This window comes from Ctenopharyngodon idella, chromosome 6 (assembly GCF_019924925.1).
Source record: "Ctenopharyngodon idella isolate HZGC_01 chromosome 6, HZGC01, whole genome shotgun sequence".
In the NCBI taxonomy this organism is placed as follows: domain Eukaryota; kingdom Metazoa; phylum Chordata; class Actinopteri; order Cypriniformes; family Xenocyprididae; genus Ctenopharyngodon; species Ctenopharyngodon idella.
The window spans coordinates 17,625,963-17,650,882 of NC_067225.1; the positions used below are offsets into that span (position 1 = coordinate 17,625,963).

Genomic DNA, 24,920 nt, shown 5'->3' on the forward strand with positions numbered 1-24,920 from the left:
CTGTGGGTTAAGTTGCCAAATATGTTCAATATAATAATATACTGTATAATATACAATAATACAATAATATACTGTATAATATACAGTAATATCCGGGATATCTTTTAGCATTATCATTAATATTATTAAAGTTACTTATTTATGTAAAGTTGTGTAAACAAATTAACTAAACTTGCACATATTGTTTTCTTTAAAGGGAACGGAAATGGTGTCACTTAGTTATTAATAATTACTTACTGCTAGTTATTTTAGTTTGTTTTAGTGTACACACACAACTGGGAATTACTGATTACACAAGCAGGCTTTAGATTACCAGCTCTACTGGCATCACCCAATCAACAAACAAATCAAGCAGTGTCAAAGTATGTCAGTATTTTTTTTTAACCATAAATCAATGTATAATCAGAAGTATGTTATAAAGGAAAGACTCTCTGCTTACTGTGGGCGATACAGCATGACGTCATGTTCTGTGGGTTGATACGGCATGACGTCACGTTCTGTGGGTTGTTACAGCATTACGTCGTGTATGTGTGAGGGAGAGAGAGGTGAGGCCGCGCATGCGCAGCAGCTATTAAGCCTGACAGCCGAACCAGTGCAGCATTCCCGTTTCCAAACGCACAGGAGCGCCGTTTTTTCCATCGCGCTGCCCCATCCAGACATTTACACCGGTGGGAACACGCTGTTAAAAAACAAGCCCTCAAACATGTCTGTGGGAAATGACTTTGGTAACCCTTTAAGGAAATTCAAACTCGTCTTTCTTGGAGAGCAAAGCGGTGAGTGTCATATTGGAATTTCCTTGGGAAGTTTCAATAATACGCTTTATTATTGATTATTAACAGGGGTCTATATACACCTGCTTGACTTCAACATGACGGTCATGATGATGAAATTTTATTTTACATCAAATTCATAAGCCACTGGATCTAGTGTGGCATGTTATTTTAATCTGTTATGGGATTTACATATTTAATTTGATTAAAGTTTATTTTCTCCTAGAAATAATCACTCTGTTTATCCTTTCTGTGCTTTTTGTATTTATTTTCTTCAGATATGTATTTCTGAACTGGTAAATATGTCACTTATTAAGATTTAAGTATCATTTCAACTGATTATCAAGTTTAAAGACTTAAAGCTGTTTAATTCATTTTAACTAGGCCAACATAATATTGTTTTAATGCTTTTATATATAAAACTATAAAATATTTATGTAAATAGCAGGATTTTGTGAATTTAATACAGTGATGGGCTATGTACTGCAGTCACATATCTAAAATCTAGTGTGTTTATTATTATTATTATTTTTTAATGTGCATTCAGGATGGTATAAAAGTTTCATAAAGGCCCATGTGGATGCATTTGCAGATTTCAGTGTTGTGTAAAATTTAGCTGGAGTACTTGCAGAACAGAATGAATAAATAAATAAATAAATAATCTGGATGTTGAGACACACCCAGTGTGTGCCATTGAGAGAACTTATGTAGCTGCAGCCTGCCGACTCTGCCTGGTATTGTTTCTCTATGATGACAGTGATGACTAGGTCAGTTATCCATTGATATGAATGGATGAGTCTAAGCAAATGTGAGTAGGTAAGTTAATGTTTAGCAGGGCAACTCAGCTCTGATTTCCCCTGGCATTCTGCCCCCTGTCGTCATTAAACCTCCTACCAGATGAATTAAGCCTCCAGAATGTCTTAGCTGTCCTCAGATCTGTGGGACTTAAGTCTGAGATTGTGCTGCGGAGTGTATGATTCACACTGTGAGAGTAAACAATGGATGCTGCCATGGTACGGAGGCACTGCTTCTCTCCAGGGATTCTGATCCCAGCTTTATTTTGTTGTCTCTCTCTGAAGCCTTTCAGAGATGTTGTGAAGTAGCAAAAAGACCCTCCTCACAGCTTTTTGTGGATTTCTCTTGGTGGTGTTGATCCATGCAGAATGTGTATCAGCTTGTGGATCTTTTCCAGTAGTTACTTCCATAAACTCTCAACTTGTCAGGCTCTTGCAGCAGACATTTCCTCTCTGCAAAGAATCCCACAGGTTTTTTTGTTTTTATTTTTATTTATTATTATTATTTCAATAAAATCAGAGACAAGTGAGAGGCCTTATACATATATAATTTTGCATTTTTTTTTTCCTATTTGTATATATTTTAAAATGTAATTTATTTCTGTGATGGCAAAGCTGAATTTTTAGCAGGCATTATTCCAGTCTTCAGTTTCACATAGTCCTTCAGAAATCATTCTAATATGATGATAATAGAATGATTTCTGAATTTCTAAATTCATTATATATATATATATATATATATATATATATATATATATATATATAAAAGGTAACCATAATACTTTTTTTAAAATTAATTTTTTTTTCAAATAAAAGATCAGCATTTGTTATTGTCTTTACTGTCACTTTTTATCAATTTAATGCATCTTTGCTGAATAAATGTTTTATTTTTCTTCTTCTTTTTTAAATTACCCCATAACTTTTGAACTTTTGTAGTGTATTTGTTTATGCTTTTATGTTCTAATTCAGTTAATCTGTTGTAGTAGATTCAGCAGATTTTGGATTCATTGGCAAAATCTCTATAAAACCTTTAGTCTGTCAATCATGACATGCTTAAACACAGTGCTTTTTGAAACAGGTGATGTGCTGGCTTATTTGTCAGAGCCTTCCAGTTATTGAAAGCCTACAAGACAGCTGCAATTACTGCAGAAAGGCTTTAATGTGCTGCCTGTGACTTAAGGGAAAGATAAGCTGAGAAGATTCGTATTGACCAGCACAGACAGTGAAGTGTTTGTTATCCAGTATCACTGATAAGAACAGTAAACTACAGTCACAGTGTACCGCTTGTTGTATCAGTCAATATCAGCATTGGTTAATAAATGATCAAATTATTGCAGTCTCTGATTATAACCTTTGCCAGTAAACACACTGTCAAATATGCATGTTGCTGATGTTGAGGATGGACAGTAATGTTTCATTCCACATGTTCTTTCTCTCTGCCTCTTATTTCCTTTAGAGACACTTAATGCAACCATTTGTAGAGCAATTTGAGACATGGTATTGATTTTTCTCTTCAGCTCTTCTTTATAGCCCTTTTTTGCCCTTTCTATGTACACATTTGAACAAAGATAAGAAAAGTCCTCATTAGAATGCTAATGCATAATTGAAACATACACCAAACATTAGTGCAACCCACTGGACAACCTAGTTGAAACATGTTCAGTAATGTGCTACTTTAAAAAGATTCTTTATATGGTTTTTAAAAACAAAACAAAACATTGAAAATGTGTTCCACAGAAGAAAAAAAGGTCTTTCAGGTTTGGAATAAAATGAGGTTGAGTAAATGATGCCAGAATTTAGATTTTTTTTTTTGTGAACATTCCTTTTTAGGAATCTCTTGATTTAGTTTAATTTTGAATCTTAAAAATATTTTTTTAAAAATGAAAGGTTAACATCGAAAAAGGAACCATACAAGTAGTTCATATTACTAGTGCAATATATTCCAAGTCTTCTGATAGCTTTGGGTCTGGAACAAAGCATACATTTAAGCACTATTCACTGATATTCTTCATCTCCACTGCAGCTTTTGAATCAAATATGGCTCCTAAAATTCAAAACTAGAACATATTTGCATATCAATGTGCAGTAGACCAGTTCCCTGGGGTCTCCAATGCACACAAACATTGTGCGTTGAATGCTGTTGAATGAACATTTCACCTATCTGTCAAATGTGTGCAAACATATACATTCCTTTTAGTGTTAATGTGTTCAGGCTCAAGACTGCAGTGTCAGCATAGTTCTTAATCACCCCACACATTGCAAATGCATAGTAATTACCAGCAATCAGTGCTTGAAATATACGCAAGTCCTATATGCACTTTGAGAGGCCAGTTTGCACGGACAGCATTTTGTTAAGCAGGTGTGGGTGATTACCTGATTAAGACATTAAAAGTGAAGGGGAAATTACATTTGGAGTGTGGATAGATGCAATATGGAAACAGAGATAGCGGAGAAGTATAGAGACTGCATGTGAATGAAGATAATCCAAAGTGTGGAAAGGAGAACGCTGGCGCTCATATATCTCATTTAAATGGCTCCAGATTGGGGGAGGCTTTGCGAGAAGAAGCTGTCCAGGGTGCTGAATACCCCCCCAAACCCCTGACCCCCCTCCATCCTAACCCCTTCCGCAGGACACATGATGCTGGTCTGACTTCCTGGCTGGGGTTTATAGAAAAAGTAGGGATCTGAAAACATTTCCAGTCAGTATAAGGAAGATAGTGGGGCGTTATCACTCTGCAACACACACCACACCACTTCTGGAACCTTTCATGTCTCATTTCTTAATGTCCTTCTACCTAGTTCCAGACATATTTAATCTGGGCAAATGCAGCTAGTTTGACTGGCTCCATGTTGGCTCTGTTTCCTCACTTGCAGCACACTGAATATAGTTGCAGTCGTGAATCCTGGCTGATCATAGGCCATTATTTATTAATGGCAAGGACTGGGCTGAGGGAAGCTGGAAAGGCAGAGAAAAAAAAAACTAGTGACAAGTCACCATGTTCCAGCCCACAGAGCTCTGATACAGCCGTCTGGAGGAGTGTCATGTGGGAGTTCTGTATTGTGTTGGTGGCGTTAAGAATCCTAGTGGTGCTTGTTGTCTTTACACACTGGAGTATGGAAGCCTTTACAACCCATTGAGTCACTTTGAAAGATTTGAACAGCAAGAACATCTGAACTGACTGCTTCCGTGATTAAGCTGTGTACAAAATAATTGCACTGTAAACCCAGATAAGTTCTACTAACTCAAAACATTTGATACAACTGATTGCCTCTATTTTTGTAAGTTTGCAAACTTAAATATCATCAGTAAGGATAGCTAGTTTTTTGAATAACTGTAAATTACAAATAAACATTAATTTAAATCAAAATATATATTTAGTGTTTTGTTCATCTTAATTTAATACAACTCAAAGTTTTAAGTATTTTCATAATTACAACAAAAAAATAAATACTAATACTAAATGTTGGTTCAAATAAAAGCAAGATTTTAATAAAAGCAAATTGCTTTAATAAAAGCAAATTGTTACAAGTTGTAAATAATGCTTCTATTTTGCATTTTTACAATTTTATGTAAAAAATCTATAAAGGTATTAATACAAATTAAATTATAAGCACAACCATTTGAGTGTGAAAATCCTAAAACTGTATTTACATTTATTTCCAGGTTTTAATTTTTTTTTTTTTTTTTTTTTTTTTTCCAATTGTGAAAATTCATTTTTTTCAAATATGAAAATAAATAAATAAATATTTGGTAAGATTTTTAAAATATTTTTGATAGAAGTCTCTTATTATCAAGGCTGCATTATTTGTTAATTTGTTATTTTGTGAAACATTTTTACAGTTTTAAATAACTGTTTTTATTTTAATATATTTAAATGTATATAAAATGTAATTTATTCTAGAGATGACAAAGCCCATTGTAATATGCTGATTTGGTGTTCAATAAACATTTCTTAAATAATAGAGAGAGGTAAAAGTATTAAAGGGTTAGTTCACCCAAAAATTAAAATTCTGTCATTAATTACTCATCCTCATGTTGTTCCAAACCCGTAAGACTTTTGTTCATCTTCGGAACACAAATTAAGATATTTTTGATGAAATCTGAGAGCTTTCTGTCTTTCCATTGACAGCTACATAACTACCAATGTGAAGCTTCAAAAAGTTCATAAATAGAACGTAAAACTAATCCATATGAATTGAGTGGTTTAGTCCAAATTTTCTGAAGAGACCCGATCACTTTATATGATGAACAGATGGAATTTAGGCTTATATTCACATATAAACATTCATCAACTCATCAGTTGTGGTAAACGGAAGCTCAAACATGTTTGCTTGACGTGCGAGAACCAATGAGGTTCATTATCGTGTGTTTTGCAGCACGTTTGAGCTTCCCAGAAGAGGTTTGTTCTTGTGTGTCAAGGAGGTTCAGTTGAGCTTCTGTTTATGGTCGCTGATCAATCTTTTCATCATATAAAGCGACAGACTCTCTTCAGAAAATTTGGACTAAACCATCAATTCATATAGATTAGTTTTACAATCTCTTTATGAACTTTTTGAAGAGTCAAATTGGTAGTGTAGCTGTCTATGGAGGGACAGAAATTTCATTAAAAAGATCTTCATTTGTGTTCCGAAGATAAACGAAAGTCTTACGGGTTTGGAACGACATGAGAGTGAGTAATTAATGACAGAATTTTCATTTTTGAGTGAACTAACCCTTTAAAGTATTGAATCAGTGCAGAATGAATTTGTCTATTTCCTACTAATTGGCCATCCTCTGTTTTCTGGTGTGGACATTGGGAAATTAGCATATTTGGCTAAATACCTTTTGGGTATTGAATTAAGCTGGCGAGTGTGATTTTGTAATTTGGCGGTCTGTGAAGTCTGTGCACATCAAGGAAGCGATCTCCTGCCAACTTCCTGTCTGAGAATAATGAAACAGGCTATTGTGAGAGTGTCTCGCACCGATTACTTTCATTTACTCATAGTTGCCTAACCAGCAAGCAGCCTTCAGTTTAATATCCCACATATCTCATCCATCCAAAATATCAGCTGTTTGTTTTACTTCTAATTGGTTTGGATCATTAGTCAGCACTCAATGAAGCTGATTGGCTTCAGCTGAATAAAGTACATGATGTTAAAATGTTGCCCACATAACTTTGCTGACTCACTGAGCCAATAACTCAGGCTTGGATCGGCTCATAGTCACCCTCAGAGAGCAAGCAAATGCGTCAATCAGCATGTCTCCAGGCAACAGTGTTCAGAGAAAATGAAACCAGTACTGCTGTACACTCACACAGCAGGTCAGGGTTAGCTTACCACGAGAAGTCTAATTTATTCTGTGTGTTGATTCACTGTGACGTTTGCTCAAGATAAGATAATCGCAGAGAATTTAACCTAACTCTCCTGAATTTCCTTGTCACTTGATTGTACCTGTTCCTTATTTGTGATGAAGGGATCATATAATCAAAATCAGCTTCTTCTTTGTTCATCTGTGCTCGTTTAACACCATTCAAACTAATGAACTTACTTGTAAGGTGCACATACCCATTTTTTTGATGTCAGAACTTCTGGTCCAGAGGGTTTATAGTACAGCCCCTTAGATTAAATCTTTGCATTATCTACCAAATTGACAGTTAGTACATTTATCTCAGGGTTTGTTTTCCCTGTTGAAAAAAACAGCCTATGCTGGTTAGGTATGTTTTGAAGCATGGCAGCTGGTTTGATCTGGTTTATGCTGGTCCTTAGTTGGTCATGAGCTGGTTTAAGCTGGTCCTGCGCTGGTTATAAGCTGGTCCTGAGCTGGAGCTAGTTGCTTAGGACCAGTTTAGGACCAGTTTAGGACCAGCTTAGGACCAGCTTAAACCAGCTAAGGACCAACTAAGGACCAGCTTAAACCAGCTCAAACCAGCTGCCATGCTTCAAAACATACCTAACCAGCATAGACTGTTTTTTTCAACAGGGTTGCATGATAGAATAGTTTAAAACTTCTCTTGTTGCCCCATTTCTGTTTAAATGTCATGATAATCTTAAATGTGTTTGACTCTAGATTTACAAGGACATCTTTTGAATGGATTTTGAATCTTATCTGATTATTTCCACTTTATAGCCAAACTGTATCTTTGTGTTAGTTTTCCCCATCTCCCGTGAGAGCTCTTAATGAGTTGTGGTAATAACTAAAAACCTATACAGTACACTACCATTCAATAAGATTTTTTTCCCCCCCGTGAACATTAATTCTTTTACTCTGTAAGCATCTTGCATTGATCAAAAGAATTACAAAGATTTATTTTCAAATAAATGCTGTTCTTTTGGGCTTTCCATTCATCAAAGAATCATGAAAAAAATGTATTGTTTTACGGTTTTCAGAAAAAATATTAAGCACCAAAATGTTTCTTAAGCACCAAATCAGCATATTAGAATAATTTCTGAAGGATCATGTGACACTAAAGACTGGAGTAATGATGCTGAAAGTTCAGCTTTGGCATCATACAGAAATAAATTACATTTTAAATGTACTGTCTTTTCTATATTTTGCACCCTTGGCAAGCATAAGAGACATTTTTTGAAAACATAAAAAAAAACTTACTTAAAACTTTGAAGGGTAGTGTTTAATGGGTCCAATTTTCTGAGAAAAATCTGAGATTTTTTAAAAATAAGTTTTAAAATATGTTTTAGGATTTTGTAGCAAAAAGTCCTGGCTAATCATTGTTAATAATTGCTCTGTGATTTATATTTAATTTAAAAAATGATTTTATTTATTAATATTTCTGATAAAATAATTTGTATTAAATTAGAAAACACAAAATAGAAGGGTTTTTAGGATTTTTCGCCTCCACTATTTACCTGGCAAAAATCTCTGGAGATCTGATTCTGTCCATCCATCATATCAGGTTAAAACCATCTATCTTTGATTTTATCCAAGAGTAGCACATGCAAGCATGTGATCAAACGCTGTATGCACTGTGTGTCAGGACCACCGTGCATGCAGAGAAGCAAACTTTTCAAAATGATATCACTTACAACCTTCCATATTCTCACTGAACTTTGATCCTTTCTGGTTTGATTTCCTCATATCTTTGATTTTTTGCATCTTCTCAACGGCATGCACAAATGGAAAGCTCTCTAATTATAAATCACCCCTCGGTGTTGGGTTAGCTATACCAGTACCACCCCTGCAAGCCTCTCTCTCACACACACAGCACTCTCTTTAATGTTCATAGATGCCCTCTTGCATCTTAATGAGATTCACAAGCAAGTTTTCTTTGTCTCATCCGCTCTCTTTCCATCTCTCTCTGTTGCTCATTGTTTCCTCTGTCTTTTCTTTGCTCTTTTCCTCGATTCTCTTTTCTCTACCCCCCCAACCTCTCCCCATCCTGGCTCATTTTGTTATTTTATACTCTATATTATTTGAGCAAAATGGCCTCCAGGAGTCTTCCTTTTTCCCTGACTCATTTTTTATGTCTGTCTAGGATCAATATGGCTTTCATTAGGTGCCTGTGAGACACTTGTATTCAGCTGAATCTGATAATGCATTATAAACTTAAATTATGGCTTGTGTACATTTTGTAGTATAATAGCATCCAATCAATGAGCCGCACTGGCCTCCAAGTCATCCTCCAGTCAAAACTGCATGGTTTACATTATTTTATAATGTCAAAACTTTGTGGAAACCTTCTGGCTGAAATTAGTCAGTGTAAAATATCTTTAAACATTAATGGCAATGGTAACATGTTTATTTTTATATAATAATAGAGTATGATGATATTTCATATATTTGTATTAACTTTTATTTTTTATATAACAGTTTACATTTTTATTATTTTATATTTTTGAGGGAAAAAACAGACTGCATTGCACTAGAAACTATATGGAATGGGAGAATGTGTAGCACAAAATATGGCGGCAGTAAGAATGTAAGTGCCCCCTTGAGCTAAAGAAGCAAACTTGAATTACTTTTATTGCTGATTTGAAATGTATTATTGAAATATAATTTTTAGAGATTTCAATAGCTGTTCGGGGCATTAAAATTTGCCTTAAAGGGACTTTGATTCCACACAGATGAGTTATTTTAACTGATTTAAATTAACATCAATGTTTTTACAGCACTACAGCAAAGAGCCATAAATGCAGCACAGAAAAAAGAGAGGAAAACCAAAGGCCTTTTTTATTTCGCCACGTAGAAAATAATCTTAAATGGAATGCATCAAAATCTATTTCACGGAACTGTACCCTCCCATGTTTTTATCCTTGATAAGGTCAGCTTGACCTCTAACACATTTCTTTGCTTCTCTAGTCAACGCTCAGAGCAAAAACAATAATTTATGTTTCAAAGAACAGGCAAGCACTAAGTAGAGGCGAGGTGCTCCGTAAATTTATGATTACTGGTTTTATTTATAGGATCTTGATGAGTTATCTTACTTGGAAAGATGTCAAGGCATTCAGATGCCTCAGTGGGGTTCTTCATATGTGCAGGATTGATGATGCTGAATGAAAAACGCCATTAGCAACTTCCTCTTCCCAGTATTCCACAGAAAGATGTTTATACACACCTGTTAGTCAACCTTATCTGGAGATCTGGAATTTACACTCGCCTGATGTAAATGCACTTCTGGAGATCTTCTCCTGAAGCTGGACATTGCAAGGAGAGAATGGCAGTCCTTTAGCTTTGCTTGTCTCATTGGTAGTTGAACCCAAGTCCTGGCACTTAATTTTGCAGATGGCAAATATGCTCAATTAAGTCTTACTTCATTACCATGCATAATGAATAATAATGAGATGGGTAATGAGTTTTGAATGCGCTGCATATGATGTGTGTGGTGTAGTCATGTCCAGAATAAGTCTAAAGGGGCTACTGTATTTTCCATACAATGAATGTAAATGGGGGCAGATGCAATCAAGCTCCAAAAATGATTTAAAAGTATTATAAATATCATCCATACAACTTGTGTGCTTTATATCAAGTCTTCTGAAGCCATATGGAAACTAAAAGAGCATCTTGGATATTTTGGTGAGCTTCTCCTTTTGTGCTCATTGGAAGAAAGAAAGAGGATGTGGAATGACATTAGTGTGAGTAAATGATGGCACAGTGTTTTGGTTGGGCTATTCCGTTATAGCCAGTTGCTGACCAAGCCCATTGTGGAGCAGCGTATTGATCCAGAGATTGAGGTCAGGAACTGCATAACCAGGGTGAGGCTTTCTGTGGAGGCATCCTGAGGCTGTAAATTCTGAGGTAAATGTTATGGGCGAGAAGGGGTGGAGGGTGTAGTCTACCTATTGTTTCCTTGCTCTACTGGATCAGTCAAACAGTTTTAGGAAAAATGTGGGTCTTCTGGAAGAAATAAATTCAAATTTATCTTGTTCTTGTTATGTGCTTGAACATACCTTTAAGTGTGTGTTATTTTAGCATTCCCAGTCCACATATAATAATCCTAAAGCTGTTTAATGGTCAATAAATTGATCAAATATCATGCCTTAGTAGTAAGGAGTATTAATGAGACTGATTTGGAGTTTCCCTATGTCTGATATATATAGTTTTGATTTATATAAGCACTGCATAAATGCATAAAAATCTTTGGTGTTGTATGCTACCACTGTCAACTTTGTACTTCCAGGTGAAATGCATAAATAATATGAATTTAGTTATTCATATATTATATTACATTACATTACATTATATTACATAGTGTTCAAAAGTTTGGGCTCAGTAAGATTTGTTTTGTTATCTATCTATCTATCTATCTATCTATCTATCTATCTATCTATCTATCTATCTATCTATCTATCTATCTATCTATCTATCTATCTAATTTAAACACCTCAGTCACATCTATCTATCTATCTATCTATCTATCTATCTATCTATCTATTTATCTAATTTAAACACCTGTCACATCTATCTATCTATCTATCTATCTATCTATCTATCTATCTATCTATCATCTAATTTAAACACATCAGTCACATCCATCCATCAATCCATCCATCCATCCATCCATCCATCCATCCGTCCATCCATCTCATTTAAACACCTCAGGCAGATATGGATGGATTTATCCTTTTATAATAATATTTTATAATATTTATAATATATACATCTGTTTGGGTTGGCCTAAGTAACTTTTTTAAGAAATAAATACTTTTATTTAGCAAAGATGCATTAAATTGGTCAAAAGTGACAGTATCTAAATAATTATCTAAATGAATAGTATCTATCTTTAATCTAAGTTATTTGCTCATAGAGCTTTAGACTTTCTTTAGACTTCTTTTGCATTCACATCAGCCCTGGTGCAGTGAAGTCAGAAGTCTTTAGGCCTGGAGCAATGCAGTCGGGACTTACATTCAAGCCATGTGACCAACTCCCCCCAAACTCAATGATACATTATGGGGTCAGTCTGTAAGTCCTATCAGGGGCCCTAGAGACACTGCTTGGGTTGTGCTGATAAAGCAGCGCAGTGCTGCTGGACTGTTACTCTGAACGAGAAGAACTCCCAGCTCACTGCCGGCAATAATTCACCAACCTGCTCCTTAAAATTAAAATGACTGCAAGGGCACAACAGAGTTTTGAGAATTTGTATGTTAGGGAGAAGACCTGTGAATCCTCAGGCATCTGTGTTTGTTATTCCTTTCGTGTCTTTTGTTGTTTGTATATCATTTTTTTTTCAACAGTTAAATATCCTGGTGGTGCAAATATATTGCTGTTTGCCAAGTCAAGCCCATTTTATTGTGAATAGAGCTCTTACATTTTACTCTGCCGTAGAAAATGAACTTGGAAGGCTAGGTTGGCGAGATGCCGAGTTTAAAGAGCTATCCCTTCTACGGTACAAAGAGGCTCCAATGTGAAGACTTTAAATGTTTTATCAATACACCTGCATTGTGAAAGTGCTCTCGGCTAATGAAAATAGAGGGAATGCATGTGTGCATGCATGTATTTTTTTTGTGCCACGGGAAGTTAAAAACCACCAGGAGGCTATGATTCACATTGGCTGGATCTAGAAATAACTGTCTTCCTTATTTCACATCTCATTGCTCCATACTGCCGTTGTCTCAATGTCTGATGGATTGGAGGAAGCGGCTCCCTGGCAGCTTTGATCTGCTATTGATTGACTCAGCTGCCAAGTAAAGGCCGGTAATTGATCGCAAGCTGTACCTCTCTTTATTTCTTTTATGCCTCAGTACTGGTTCTTCTGTCTGAAGAGAGATGTGGCGCTATACGACTCTAAATAGTACCATCAAAATCAGAAGGCACTGTTGGCTTTTATATGATTTTGCTGTGTGGTTATAGGACATCTTAGGTTTTAAATATTTATCATAATATGGGTGTAAAAACATTAATGTTTGATGAACTCTTGTAGTATTACATTTCGATAAAGTCAGCAATAAGTGCTGGAATAAACTGTGTTGATTTAACACAGTGTGGGTTCATCATTTAAGACTGATACGCATTTATTAAAATCTTTGCAGGAAAGCTGGATATTGAAGTGTGCTCAGGCTCATAAATCTCCATCTGCATAATGTAATTGCGGGAATGTACAATATAGGAAGAGGCGAGTGAATTTATGAAACATAATTAAAATGAGCTCCCATATGCCTGTGTGCAAATCAGCGAATGTCATGGTTCAACCTCTCTTCTTTTCTTTTAGTGGATGAACACTGAGTGTTTCCATGATGGTCCAAGGATACTGAAAGTATTTTTCAGATCAAGGGTCTTTAAAAGGTGGTGAAGACTGCAGGGGGTCTGCCAATTATTGTTTGATCTCAAACTAATTTTTGTGAATTTAAATTAACTTTAGATGCTTGCTTCAGGTTTATGCTTGTATGTAGGACTGTGTGATTCAATCCAAAATCATATTGATATTTACTTATTTAAAATCTCTCTTCACGTAAGTTGTCTCAGGCCACATTCTGTTATTTTTATGGAACCCATTCAATATGACATAATAATAATAGTGTCTGTCTTTGCATTTGCCTTTAAATGTTACACCCTAGCACTTTTATTTTGGCAAAAAAAAAAAAAAAAAATGCAGAGAGTGTTAGGGTTAGGGTAAGGTGTTTTCAAAATGACCCAAACCCACAGCGCTTACGGAGATGGAGTTCATGTGGAGCAGCATTTACTGTGATCAAAGCCTCTCCAAACCACTGAAAACTCCAGATCATGAGCTGCTCTCTGAAACACACTGCGCATTGGGCTATAGTTTTCTTCGATTGTCCACACATATTCCTGTTGAGAGTCCCGCAAACACAGATTGGTGAAGTGGTAGAACGATTGAAACTTGTGTGATATGCATGATATCTTTTACATCCACATTGTCAACCCTGCAGTGTTGCCCAACTGTAAGCTGTTTGGGACTTTTAAAGCTAATAACAAATACATTTTAAGATGCGGTTGAGATATTTGGAGACATTTTTGTAAAGAGGCAAGTAATAAGGCAAAAAATTAAAAAGATAATAAAACAAACCAGTTTATAACTATGCACATTTCTGCTAGCAAAGTTGACAGAATTTTAGCCATTACAGCCCAGCTCTTGGACAGGCATTGTCAAAATGAGGACTGTTCAGATGGCTGAACAGTATCCCAGAGCTGCTGTCATTGTTGAGGAAAAGTGTCATTTTCCCAGCATGAAGCTCTGTCTCACTCCAGTGAATCCAGCAGGCCGCTGATGTTTAGTTTCTCGTTAATCTGGCTTCTCTAGATCAGCCCTCCATCAGTAAGTCAGCGGGGTTTGTCTTGTGCTCACCTCCTTTGTTTTCTTTCCCTGACACTCTAGACAGTCTGATAAACTCTCTTTTCCTAATTCCAGGCACAGGGAGGTGCAGTACCAGTAGAGTATCCAACTGAGTAGGCTACTACTTTTCCTTTGCACCTCAGAATAGAGAGACTTGCTGAGAGATTAGAAATCAGATCAATTTAAAAGATTATTATTTTTGTAAGAAATAAATACTTTTATTGACTAAAGATGCATTAAGTTGATCAAGTAGTAGTATGTCTATTTGTAATAATCAATTATAATATATTAAATGGAGACCTAATGGACATGCTTAAATATTTTTCTTGGATTTTTCCAAGAAAAATATTTAATTGTTAAATATTTTATTGTTATAAAATGCCCTGGTAATCACATAATATCTCATAATATAAATTCAACTCATTACATTCTTTCAAGATCAAAATATCTGAGCTATGCAATACCTATTTATTAATTTCATCTGTGTTCCTTTACTGTATGTCAACATTTGTATCTATTTTTATTTTAGGAGACACATCTGAAACAAAGTTAATACATCAGTGAACACAAATTTAGAAACTTGTGCTTTGAAAGACCAATAAAATATTCCTCTGGGATTGTTTAATCTGTGGTTAAAGAAAAGAAAAAAAAGAATCATCGTCCCATTCTGTGTTTGCATTCACAATCAGATGTGCCTCAGAAAGGTGTGTGTGTGTGTGTGTGTGTGTGTGTGTAAGATTGAGTCACAGCTGTGCTAAACTGCCTCGATGGCTCAGATTGACTCTATGGGTAATTAACATACTCTAAAACCAACTGGGACTTTTAGCAAGGAATCAACTAGAGACGCCTGGAAAGAAAAATGTTTATTATTTCTTCACATGAAGCTGAATATCAAAGCAAGCATCCACAGTCTCCCTCAGCCTTCATTTCCCTTCCTTTTTATCCATGATAATGCATTCCTTGCAGGATCCCTTAGAGGAGTTAGTGGTCTTGTTTTTAAAGTGGGGTTTTCTTCTCTTTTCATTTGCCTTGGTGGTGCCATCTTCCTCAGGCCAAATGAAGAAAGAATTGAACGGCAGTAGTTAGTGTAGGTGTTTTTCTTCTTTCATTATTAGTGAGGTTAATAGGCTGGCCTTTATTCTTTCAATATACCTGATTATTTCATTGAATTTCCTGGATCAGTGTGCTGGTTATCTGTAACTTCAAGAGTGCTATTCAGTTTTTATGTACCTCAATGACAAATTGTGTGCTCACGCACCAGTGACATAGACTGATGTGCCTTTCAGTGAGCTGCTTTTTAGCAGTGACCCATATGAGAGAACTCTGCTTGCACTTTTTCTTTTTAAACTTTTGTTTTGAAATTTATTTTTAAACCAGTCAAGACAAAAACATGGAAATAAAATAGAACTCATCATGTTGAATGTTCAAGTTCAGTGATGTTTTGTGCATGTGATCGGGCATTGCATTTTCTTCTAAAGCCACATGTTTTAGTGTAATACATATTTGAGACTTAAAGGATTAGTTCACTTTCAAATGAAAATTACTTTTAAAATTTAAAAATGTAAAATTATTTTACTCACCCTCAAGCCATTCTAGGTGTATATGACTTTCTTCTTTCTGATGAACACAATCGGAGATATATTAATAAATATCCTGACGCATCCGAGCTTTATAACAGCAGTGAGCGATACTAACGAGTATTAACTGAAGAAACTGCATCCATCCATTATAAACGTACTCCACACAGCTCCGGGGGGGGTTAATAAAGGCTTTCTGAAGCGAATCGATGCGTTTGTGTAAAAAAAATAAAAAAAATAAAAAATTTAACAAGTTATGAAGTAAAATATTTAGCTTCCGCCAGACGGCCTTCCGTAATCAAGTTACAAAAAAAAACGGAACTGGTGTCACGTCAGTAAAGCTTTTTCTGTAAGTTAAACAGGTAAGGTGTAGGAAGTAGCGTAAGCGTTTTGAACTGCGAGAGGCGTTGAATATGAAAATCAAAGTTGAATACGAAAATCAAATCAACTTTTATCAACTAATTAATGTTGTTCAGATAACATAATATTTTGAGTTTCTGTTGATTAAACCAATCGCCTTCATTGTATTAACTCAAATTTTTAATTTTAATGAACTCAAAATTTTAAGGCAGCCAGGTAACTTACTTTAAGTTAAACCAACAATTCTTTTTTACAGTGTATCCACTCTACTGAGAATTTGTTGACATGTAATTCCAAAGTTTATTAAAATAAAGTGTGACCTCACAAACTATTTTATATTTACAGACATGTGTTGTTTAAATTAGTGGACTGTGTTTAAGCCCAGACTCTGCATAAATAATTGAAATGCTACCTGGATGATTTCCATCTTACACTGGGATCTATGCAATGGCAGAAGTTGGCAGCCTTGTCTGTCAGTACTCTAAGGATTTATGGTTCTCAGAGCAGCAGTCATTAGACACGTACACATAATTAATGTGAGGCGTGACTCGGCTGCTTCTGCTGGCTGCTGATATTGATGGGCCTTTGACACCAATTACAGCTGAATAATTAGTTGATTGACTTGCTGTTTGGGAATTATGTTGCTCATAGCACAACTAGTGTGGATCACATGAGGCCTGAACACAAGATGGTGATCACCCTGTGCTGGGAGTGTTTTGGACCAACTAAACCAGCTATAATATATATTAAATATATTTTGGGCTCTTATCAGATACTCACCAACTAAACAAGCTATAATATATATCCATAATAAAGTAAAATGTATATTGGCAGTTTGCTTAAATACATTAAATACATGTTTGTACAATATTATAATAGCAAACCATTGTAATGATAGCAGTGGTTGCAAATAAAGATAAGAAAGAGATCTAATCGCATAATAAAGTATTATGTGTATTGGCACCCTGCTTTGTGTGAATGTATTAAATTATTTTTGATTAGTATAATAATACCAATGAACCATAATAAATGTAATAGTCTAATATTACTAGCATATTAATAATAATAATAATAGAGTGCTAGAAGCAACTATTCAGAAGCAAATTATTTACTTATAGTAATGATTTGTTGACACAAACCATTTTAAAGTGGTGCCCATTGCCCAATATGTATCATAAATGATACTCATTCTTAGTCAGTGAGAGAGGAAAGCTCAGAGCATTCTGACTGACCTTCATCCACCTTGTTACCTAGATAATGAGCTGTAGGTGGTGTGCCCTGGTCAGAGAGCCGTCTGGCTGCAGACGGAAATGGGTTCAGCGCAGAAAGGGAAGCTTCGCTAGGGGCGAGGAGGCCACCGTTACACAAGGAGCCCATTTACAGGGTCTTGGCTGCAGGGCTGATTCTAACAGACGGAGCTTAGTTCAACAGCAATGAGTCACTGCATAAACTAGACACAAGACAAAGACTAGAGTTAGTGCTAGACAGTTAGGAAATCAGATAACAGGCAGCGAAGAGAGCTTGGAGAGGGAGTATAAGAAACATATACAAGTTGGTGGATGAAGAAAAAAAGAGTAGGAGACAGAGATGCAATATTCAGCACTGCTGCACTGAATGGTACGTCACTTTCTATGACGCACGGGCTCCAGAGATATGGAGGAGGACTAGAATCGCTCCACAGAGCCTGGCGCAAGTTCCTTGTATAATTACCACCCTGTCTAGGATGTATCCTGTAATTTGATTCATGTCAAAAACCTGTCAGATATTCTTGCTGTCGTCAGTTTGAGAAAAATGAGAAAGGACATGAAAATGTTGAGTCTTATTAGAAAGAAAAGAAGGAAAGAAAAATGCCTCTCATATCTAATCCTTCCTGTCTCATGCCCTTGGAATATGCCCTTTATAATATGACACACTCAGTGGGGTTGAGCTGTGCTCAGTTTAGGTGTTCTTTTGCTCAGACCTCTTACAGATCAGTTTGCCCATGTTAATTAAATGTGTTTTCACTTCTGCTGCCATATTAAAATAGCAAAGATCAATAATTCAGCTTCAGTGGGAGTATAAATTCTCCTCTGTTCTCTCACAAGAGAGCTCTCAGTCTCTTTAAACACAAAGAAGGTAAACATTTGTTCATAATCGTTTAATGAGAGTGTTGTATCTTAAGGATTGGCTTTTAGAACTGCCATTTAAAGAGGTCTGTAAAACCTATAATAATAGAATTTCAATTCACCTCATTGAGAGTTGCTCAGCTGGAGACTAAATTTCTGAGCGGTATTTTAAGAATATTGCAGGTTACATAATTTTCCAGTAGGTGGCGACAACTGAGTCATTGAATCATTCACAACCGATTTGCTTCAAAAGAACGATTCTTTTAAGGACAAAACTTAGTTTATTAAAACTTAGTTTATATTCTTTTGTATAAAGATTAACATGTCAATTGTGTGATGTCAACACATCCACCATCTTGAAACAGTCAACATTTCAGACACTGCTCATCACTCACACCAACAAACACTTATGAACTTATGATCAATAATATTTATAAGAGCTTTAACTAATATTCTTTTTTATTTAGGCTATTGTATGCAGCCTTATCTAACAAAAATGAACCTGTGAAAATTAGCTGCATTCCATTTCAGATATAGATATTAGGGTTGGGCATTGACATTGATTTCACAAAATGATTTCAATTACAGTTCCCAAGCTCTTGATTTGATTCTGATCCTGATTCAATTCAATAATGATTTATTTGGATAAATATCAGGTCAGTACATGAGAGAGAGAAACCTCTCAACTAATGCTGTGAACTATACAGGGACTCTCAATTGATACATTACTATGATATTATAGGTTAAAATTAACACAGTCAATAATATTCAATTGTTATTCATTTTTAGATATAATAACCAGCATTCAATCCAAAAATTTGCTGTATACAGACATTTAAATTGCAATTGCAGTTTTTATTTTAACTTCTTAATGATACAGTTTTGTTTCTACTCCAATTCTTTGTTGAAATATAAACATTTAAAAGGTGCCTGTTATAAAAAAAACTTGTTTTCATGACAGATTTAGTCAAACTTTATGACATTAATGGGTTAAGTACAAATATAATGAATATGCAATATATAGTGCATATATTTAGCAAAATGGTCCACTCTAGAGTTAGCGCTAACTAGAAATAAACAAAAAACTACATTAACTAAAAGATGGATTTTGGGATTTAAGAATCAATATCGGTTCATCAAAATTGTTATCAGTAGTTATCAGTATTGACAAGCCGGCCCTACTTGGGCCCCACAGCAAGTCCTTGACCCTATGGTTTGTACAGCATAAGACATGGTTTGGTGGACTAATTTCTATGTATTGAGATAGAAAATCCTCATTGTTGTTCTTTATGTAATCTTTGCATGTTGTGGCCACTTTGCTTCAGTAGAGTGCCGCTGGTGTCGGCAGGAAACTTTCATGCTCACCTGATCTCATTGGACATGCTTCAAGTGTTAGACTTTTTTGAGTCTTTCAGTTTTCAGTCAGGCAGTCGCCGTGGTTGAAGGGAATCTAATTTAAACATTGAAACATTAAACCATCCTCTCCTGGCTGACTGGCCTCAAATGGCAGACATATGACTCCCATCTTCTCTCTCAAGGCAATCACAACCCCCTCTGGAGTCATATATTTTAAATCCATTGTCACTACTTTGGTGTGTGTTTGTTGGTGTGCGGCGCATTGCCCTTATACCGTGAAGCAAAACGCTTCATTACACAGTGCTAGTAGAAAGTGAATGGTTCAGCTGAGAGTCATTTGCAGCAGAGTGAAGGGACCTGGTCTCTTTTTTTTTTTTTTTTTTTTAAGCAAGAAGAAAATATACAGTGTTTGCCCTTAGAGGTCAATCAATGCCCTGATGTCTATTGCTGACTGTATTGTACAATGTTGACCTGCATTTTGAATAGCAGTGTACTGAATTTGTTAGAGATGCACAAATAACAGAGGATCATTAAAAATTACACACCCTATGCAGGCTGGCTGGTCTTAGCTGGTCTCTGACTCTGGTCAGCAGGGCTGGGCAAAATTTAGAAAATAAGAATTTTCTAAAAGTTTTCCCTTTAAATTCATTAGTTGAAATTTCACTTGATTTGGCCACTTTCCAATAAATATATTTAATAATAATTAGATAATTTGAATGACAGGACGTTTACTGAATTTTACAAGTTTCTTCCACCCTGGAAGACACAAATCTATCTGTCTGTAATACATATAAATTCATCAAGTCATTAAGATTAAAGAATTTTTTAAACAAGGCTGCTAATTCAACATTCAAAGTTTGTCCTGAGTAAACCAGACAAAACCAGCTAGTCATTTTAGGCTGGTTTAAGATATTTTCCTCAGCAAGGATTCGAACAAGGCATCTTTGAAATTGATAGTTCACCCAAAAATAAAAATTCCATCATAATTTATTCATCCTCTTGTTGTTCCAATCTTCTCTGATTTTCTTTCTCCTGCAGAACACAAAAGAAGATATTTTGAAAAATGTTGGTAACGAAACAGTTTTGGTGGGATGGGGGGGAGGGGAGGTGGATGACATGAGCGTGAGTAAGTGGTGACAGAATTTATATTTTTTGGGTGAACTGTCCCTTTAATGAGTTGGAATATGAATTGATTTGGCTACTTGAAATGGCAGAAAGTGTACCTTATTTGCGATTTTGCAAACATTCCTTTTTCTTGTTAAAAAATTATATCTTTTGAATTAATTTTAATTGTAATTCTGCTTTGATTCAACTCATTTGTAATTCCTGTGTTCTAAAACCAGCTAGTAATTTTAGGCTGGTTTAAGATGTTTTTTTTTCAACGGTGATTCAAATAAGGCCTCTTTACAAGTTTAACCGTCAAAATTTCCTTGGTCAACCAGCATCCATCCTTAATCCATTTTCCAAACCGTTTGTCCTATGTAGGGTCACAGGAATGCTGAAGCCTCTCCCAGTGTCTTCTACTATAGGCAGGCAAACACACTAGATGGATGGCTAGTCCATCACAGGGCTAACACACACAGGAATAACACTTGCACTCAGAGGAGAAAAAAGAAGTCTTTTCAGCAAGGAATGGCCATCTATAACAAACTCAAATTGTAAGATACTGTAAAACTCCCAATGTCTTACTCTGGCATTAGCATTCTAGCTCTACATTATATACTACACAAGATACTGAGCTTAGGCCTTGAGAATCCTGCAACAATTACTATCCATATACTGTCGAAGTACTAGAGGGGCCAGTTGCATAAACATAGCCATTATGTTAAGAATGTGTCTCAAGTACTAGTATGACCAACTAGCGGTTAGTCAAGGGGCAGTCAGTCTTACTTTTTAGTATCAAATTAGTCCAATCTACGTTTTTATGTAACTAACTTTAAAAAAGTTATGAACAGTGCTTGAAGTAGAAAGAGAAAAGTTTTCTGACTTTCTCCATAGCGTTTTAAAATGGTATATTCTCAGTAGAATTCAAATGGGTGGCACATTTTATCATCAGCGTAGCGGTAGGAACGGATTGCACAAATCTTATCAGACTTTTGGAGCGTGCTGGTGAACGCGCCTATTGTGATTCACGTTCCACTCTTGCAAAATTAAACAATTAGGCTTCAGTCAAATTAGATAATTGGTCACAGATAATTGGTCCGTTCAGTTCGTAAAGCTTATAAAAGCTCTGAATGCGCGATGTATATAATTAATTAAAAGTAGGGTAGGTCATTTTCGGAGAAGCTAGCAATAGCAAGCTAGCTTTGAAAGCATAAGATCGCACCCTCCCTTCAGAGTGTCCCCAAATCCATGCCTCCTCCAAAAGGACCAAAAACACATAAATTCGAGTCACGAACCACTCCCAGTATAACATCACGGGTTTCCATCTCTTCCAAATTACGGTAGTTAAGGTGTGAACGCAGCATAAGATCGTTGTTTTGGTTCAGGAGGAACTGTAAAACGTGGCTGCTGTTTTGTTGCGGTGCTTCTGACTGGCGTCTGTCTTAACTCTGCATAGCATGAAACGCGTTGATGATGCATAATGTATAACGTATAAGGCGTGAACAGGGTGCGCAAGGCTGGGTATGTAAAAACATACATTGACAGGAAGGTAGGACATACTATCGTATCCCTCGGACTGAGGGATATGATTGGACGAACATTTTATGGTCCTACACCTTCCACAGATGATATAAATACATATAAACAAATTTAGACCACTTAACTTTGTAATTGCTATCAGGATGTGAAGAGAATTTCAAGCAACATAACAAAAAATGTTTTTGAAGAGAATCACCTACCCTGCCTTTATTAGCCTAATTCTATGTTTCGGTGTGGGCGGTCAGAGTACCGGCAACATGTGAGAAGTGCCAATTCCCAAGAAAAAATGAGGCTATGCTACAGATTAAAATATAGAACTATACCGGCTCACTTCAAGCACTAGTTATAAAAAATCTAAGACTAGTCTTTGCAGTTTATGCAGCCGGCCCCAGATCACTATTGAGTATTGACAGCTTTAAGTGTTATATAGTGATTTTTTTTTTTTTTCATATAAAACGATGGTTTTATGAATTTTACAGAAGGGGAATCTTCTAAATATGTGTGTTTTCATGCTTCATTTGAGTTCTGAGAGGACCATTTAGGGCCATGGATGAAGAAATTTCTTACTCATTCCATTAATTCCTTTTGCAGAAAGAGGATTACACATAGTAGTCTTCCAAATCCTGCTCAACGATACCCTCACAGTACATCAAAAGAACTTGAAAATCTGGGATTATTTCTGGGACAAAGGGAATGAGGTGATGGGACTAAAGTCCAGAAAGCAAGTAGGGAGGGACATTTATTATTAGTTAGGAAGGAAACATAGCAATAATACATAATCTACTTATGTAAATGCCACAGTTAAAAGTGAAGTGTGTAATATCTATGCCACAAGCATCACCAAACACAATTGAATTTCTCAAATTCATGACCCATTCAACAACCAGATTGTCCTGCATCACAATCACACATTTACATAGCCATCAGACAATGTTGGCTGGGTTGGGAATCAACTAAAAATGCATATATTTTTCTGTTCTAGAAGAATAGGAAACGGCTCATTGTCTATGACTCTGTATTCATGCCTGACTGGATGGTAAAGATAATTTCAGAAGAACATACTGTGAGCTTCCTGATTGCTGAGTTAATTATGCAAACATGACTTGCTAAAGCTTTTAAGAGCAGACTGCACTGCCGGATCCCAATCTCATGTCTTTTCTATTCTTCAACTCTGTCTAATAAATGTCTGCTGTCTTTACAGACACAACATTGGAGGATATTGAGTCTTCTCACTGGCAAGCCTATGAAGGTGAATGGGTGCACAATAGTTTCTCAGTTTCTGGATGGCTTAAAATAAACCCTCTGAAACTAGACTTTTGAAATAAAATATATATGTGACCCTGGACCACAAAACCAGTCATAAAATAAAATATCAGTCACAAAATATCTTCATGGAACATGATCTTTACTTAATATCCTAATGATTTTTGATGCATATAATTTTGATCCATACAATGTATTGTTGGCTATTCCTACAAATATACCCATGCGACTTATGACATTTTGTGGTCCAGGGTCACATATAATTGTGTATGTGTATATAAATGTGTATATATTAATTATACAAATACAATTTTATCTCTGGGAATTTTCACTTCTTGTATCACTCCACTTGCCTTTGGATCTGTTTTCACTAAATAGGATTTTTCCATTGGCTTTTGAATTATTGCAGAAAATAAGCTCTGTGACCAACAAAAGTTTATCTTTCTTAAACTTTTTGTTCATCATGATAATCTTCACAAATTAACACAATTTCTAATGTATTTTGAAGCCTAAATCAGCCTATTAAAACCTAAACGTAGACTATGAATGAACACCACAGTTACATGACTTCTGACAACTTTCAGTCTTTATTTAAAAAATTTTTTCCCTAAAAAAGTTTGAGTTAGAGTAATTTGCAATAGCATGATTATAAAAAGGTGACTAGTGAGTAGATGAGTTTACCTGTGATGCTTAATGTGCCCAAAAATATCTGCAGTCCCATTTAGCCACTTGTTAGTAAAAGCTTTCCAAAAATCACAAGGGGATATCACATTTCAGGCATTTAACCAGAAACCCATTAAAAAAAACCCATTGACTTCAATATGATGGAACCAGAAATGCTAAAATATTACCTTGTTTCAGGTTTTGGCCTACAAAAATAAGCCACACTCTATTGAATGTTGTATAAAAGCAATAATATGCTGCTATTTAATCAGAAATCAACTAGCAAAAAAAAAAAAAAAAAAAAGGTTGGGCAAGTTAAAGCAACAGCAAAATAAATAGAATTATACTTTTATCACTTTTTTCATTGGAGCATAAATTTACCATGTTTTTTTTTTTTCTCTGCACATTCATAGCTCTCAAGCCAACACCAGACAGAACAAACATCCATATCTACTATCTCTACTGACATCCCAGTTTCACTCCCTCTGCTTCCCTTAGCTCCATCACTCTTTTCTTTCTCAGCTCTCCTGTTCTCTGTCTCTAATGAATTTTTGATGCTGTATGTTTCTTTCCGGTGTGTTGGGCTCACGTCCCAGTGTCGTGTGGAGGAGGCAGGGCCAAGACGGCCACCCGGCTGTCGCTTATTTTTATCCTTCTCTTTGCGAGT

At 35.7% G+C, this 24,920-nt stretch overlaps 1 protein-coding gene across 2 annotated transcripts in view; it reads left to right on the forward strand.

Moving 5' to 3' along the window:
* The first annotated feature begins 548 nt into the window (after positions 1–548).
* Positions 549–24,920, forward strand: part of rab6ba (RAB6B, member RAS oncogene family a) — a 93,506-nt gene continuing 69,134 nt past the window's right edge. Inside the window, exon 1 of one of the 2 annotated variants that reach the window (XM_051897775.1) lies at positions 549–773. In XM_051897775.1, coding sequence (XP_051753735.1) covers positions 704–773 — 70 coding nt within the window. In that variant the 5' untranslated portion in view covers positions 549–703. The remainder of the gene's footprint in view (positions 774–24,920) is intronic. The other variant, XM_051897776.1, reaches the window with a different exon arrangement.